Raw genomic sequence first — 3352 nt, 5'->3', positions numbered from 1 at the left:
GAGATCTATACAGGCTTCCATGTTGAGCTAGAAGAATCTGTGTCAAATTTCCAAGGATTTGTGGGTGAAAGTGAACCCAAGATCTGCTCAAAAAGGAAATCGCTGTAGAGAAGATATCTGTAGCATTCTACAGGAGTTGTGGCCTGAACTGAGCCTTAAATTAGCCCAATAAGTAAACTCTGTGGAGAAAATCTAGCTTTGTTGCCAAAATTGTACCCTAGGTCAGGGGTGTCAAATTCAGTTCCTGGAGGGCCACTGTCCTGCAGAGTTTAGCTCCAACCCTAATTAAACACACCTGAACAAGCTAATCAAGGTCTTCGGGATTACTAGAAACTTCCAGGCAGGTGTTTCGGAGCTACACTCTGCAGGACAGTGGCCTTCCAGGACTGGAGTTTGACACATGAGCCCTAGATTATACTTGAGAGGTTTCCTTTTTAACCTAGATGACTCTTTGTAGAATTGTAGAAGATTTGTGGATGAAACTAAACCCTTCACTAGCTCAAAAAGGGAACCCCTCTAAAGAAGACCAAGAGGAATCTTTATAGTGTTCTAGAAAACTGAACCCTAGTTAAAAGAACCCAACCCAAACCAAAGCACTATGGAGAACTGTTAGTATCTGTATTATCCTAGTTTAGGGCTCTTTGACCTGTTCTAAGATACTGAGGTATGCATCCGCATATGACTAATGAGGTTTCTTTGTTGCGTAAATTTCCCACCACAGACCTGGCACTTATACGGTTTCTCCCCTGAATGGACACGCATGTGCTCAGTGAGGCGGTACTGCCTGGTGAAGCGCATGCCACACTCCTCACACGCAAATGGCTTTAGACCGAGGTGGCTGCGCATGTGGCGCGTCATAGTGCCGCGCTGCGTGAACATCTTGCCGCAAATGTTGCAAGGGAAGGGACGCACGGTGTCGACATCTTTGAGGGACTTTAACGGACTCTGCTCCAGGCTCTCGGGAGCTTCTGGTGAGACTCTGGTGACTCCAGGGTCTCCGTCACGTTCCTCTTCCTCTTCATGCTCAACCTTCACATCCACATCTTCATCCAAATGGCTTTCCACATGGGATTTAAGACTCTCAGAGGAGGGAAAACCCTTTTCACATGGGATACAAACGTAAGGGTTGTCCCCTTCAGCTTCTTTGAGAAAGGTCTCCTTTTGATAAACAAAATTGGTGCTGCCATTGTTTGGTTTTTGGCCATCAATTTCATCTGTCTTCCCTCCAATTCCTTTCTCTTTCTTCACAGATAACTGTAGAGTGAAGGTCTGATTCTGGCTTACTTGACTTCCAGCCCTGCTCAGAGGAATGTAACCATTGACCTTGGATTTTCTTCGGGATCCCTCCCTTTTTCTTTCCTGAGCTCCATCCAAAGGAATGATCCACTTTTCTTCCTTTGGAACACACTTCCCATTTATTCCCAGCTGCATATTTTTGGAGATGTTTCTGGATAGAAGAACCTCGTCATTGACTGAAGTTTTCTTAGACAAATCCAACCCCAAGTCCTGCTTTTTTCTCTGAAATCTACTTTCAGCATTATGCCGTTTTTTGGGAGGCGTCATACACGTGTATGTTTCAGTGTCTGATGAGTGGTCTTCGTACAGGCGAACTGAAGATTTGGAGCTTCCACGAGCCACGCTACTGAGGGACCCATTTTGGTTGATCTTACTGGAGCACAGGTTTGCGAGGTCATTGAGCTGGAGAAAGTTAGCTGTGGTGAGCAGAGAGCTTAAATCCACACCCTCAAAGATCTCATCAGCCAACTTGCCAGTGTAAATGAAATCTAGAATTTGCTGGAAAACAACTGGATCCACCATATCAGGGTCCAGGTGGATGAGGTTGTCATGGAGGACAAGGGACTTGAAGTAGTGGCTGGTGGCGGCGAGGACACTTTTGTGGGCCCGGAAGAGCGTGTTCTCGACCATGATGATGACATCGCACAGGAAGCCCTTGGAGCGTTGCTGATTGAGCTGGAGAAGCAGTTGACTTGCGTAGTTGGGGAGCTCCATCGCCTACCCTTGATGTTTTGCATTGGTGTCACTGTAAGAAAAGACGGCTAGATGTTATTTTGGTGTGACGCAAAACCTCAAGGATAATTGCTAAAATCGGCATTTGTTTTAACAAAAATCAAACAAACAAAAAACAGGGGACGACCAGTAGAAAAAAGTAGCCAAAGTTTTTACTAATAAGGTGCTTAGATTCCTTGTTTTTAGAATGCAACATCACCTTGCATTGACTATGGTCATCGTATTATGGCATAATTATAAATTCACAATCAATAAATAATTTTGTCAAAGTTATAGATAAAGTCAACCAAGTTCAAAAGTTACTGCCCATTTTTTAGCACCCTTGTGTGTGTGTGTATATATATATATATATATATACACACACACACACACATACAGACAAACCATGGGTCACAGGAGGGGTGGGATGTTGATCAGTACTGGCTTGGGATGAGTGTCATCACGCGTCTCAACCAATGAGAGCATTTGGGGTGGGCCTAAGACGGCAGTAGCGCTCACATGGACACTGCTGATAAAATTATTGAGGCTAAGCATCAACATTCACAAAGCACTGTCCTCTGTTATTTTTAACAGAAAAGAATGCAACGTGCTCATAAGCACGACTTCATAAGTGGGAAACAGGAAGTTCCGATAGCACGTGAAGACAGCAGAGATGCACTCTCGCTCAGTGGAGTGCATCGTTTTGTTAACTTTGTGGTTTATTATTGAGTCGTTTGGGACGCGGTAACTCACTGCCCTCTCACAATATATTGCTTTACAGATCTATAAATTTTGCCGCTCAGAAATGTTCACGCAGTCATGCTGCACGTTATCAGAAGTATCGGCATGGTTAGCGCTCACACTACATCCGTTTATATAAAACCAGTGTTTCCCCTGCCATTACCCCCCCGAAGGTCAAGTTAATTTTATTTAATTATATTTTCTCTATAGCGCCAGATCACAACAGAAGTCATTTAAAGTTACCTTTCCGATAGAACAGGACTATACCTTGTTACTAAATAGCCGTATCTTATTTATTATTTACACAACGGCATGTCATTTCGGTCTCGACGTTATGGTCGCACTCTCTGTATCACGCACAGCGGAGTACCGCCCGATGCACGTGTACACACAAGTGAGCACACTGCCACTAGTAGTTGTAAATATTAAGCCGCAAAACGATTCATATTTAAATATGAATTCTGCGTGTCTCTGTGTTAATGAATGGCGCAGACAAGCGGTTTTGTTTACTACTCGTACTGAAGCGCACGTGACACTTCCGGTGATTTTAGCGTCTGCCGTCTCACTAAATGAGGACATAAATACATGAACAACATCTCCAGAA

At 44.0% G+C, this 3352-nt stretch overlaps 1 protein-coding gene across 2 annotated transcripts in view; it reads right to left on the bottom strand.

Annotated features, from left to right (window-relative positions):
* Positions 1-314: 314 nt before the first annotated feature.
* The window catches only part of LOC107558318 (hypermethylated in cancer 2 protein-like), a 7439-nt gene continuing 4401 nt past the window's right edge, over positions 315-3352 (bottom strand). Inside the window, exons 2-3 of one of the 2 annotated variants that reach the window (XM_016241972.1) lie at positions 647-2041; positions 315-616 (exon numbers count right to left, since the gene is read on the bottom strand). In XM_016241972.1, coding sequence (XP_016097458.1) covers positions 652-2010 — 1359 coding nt within the window. In that variant the 5' untranslated portion in view covers positions 2011-2041 and the 3' untranslated portion in view covers positions 315-616; positions 647-651. Of the gene's footprint in view, positions 2042-3352 lie in introns of both variants that reach the window. The other variant, XM_016241971.1, reaches the window with a different exon arrangement.

The sequence above is a fragment of the Sinocyclocheilus grahami genome, unplaced genomic scaffold (assembly GCF_001515645.1).
Source record: "Sinocyclocheilus grahami isolate Dianchi unplaced genomic scaffold, SAMN03320097.WGS_v1.1 scaffold640.1, whole genome shotgun sequence".
Classification (NCBI taxonomy): Eukaryota; Metazoa; Chordata; class Actinopteri; order Cypriniformes; family Cyprinidae; genus Sinocyclocheilus; species Sinocyclocheilus grahami.
Note: the sequence above shows the minus strand (reverse complement) of the source record. Positions and strands in the feature narration are given on the sequence as shown.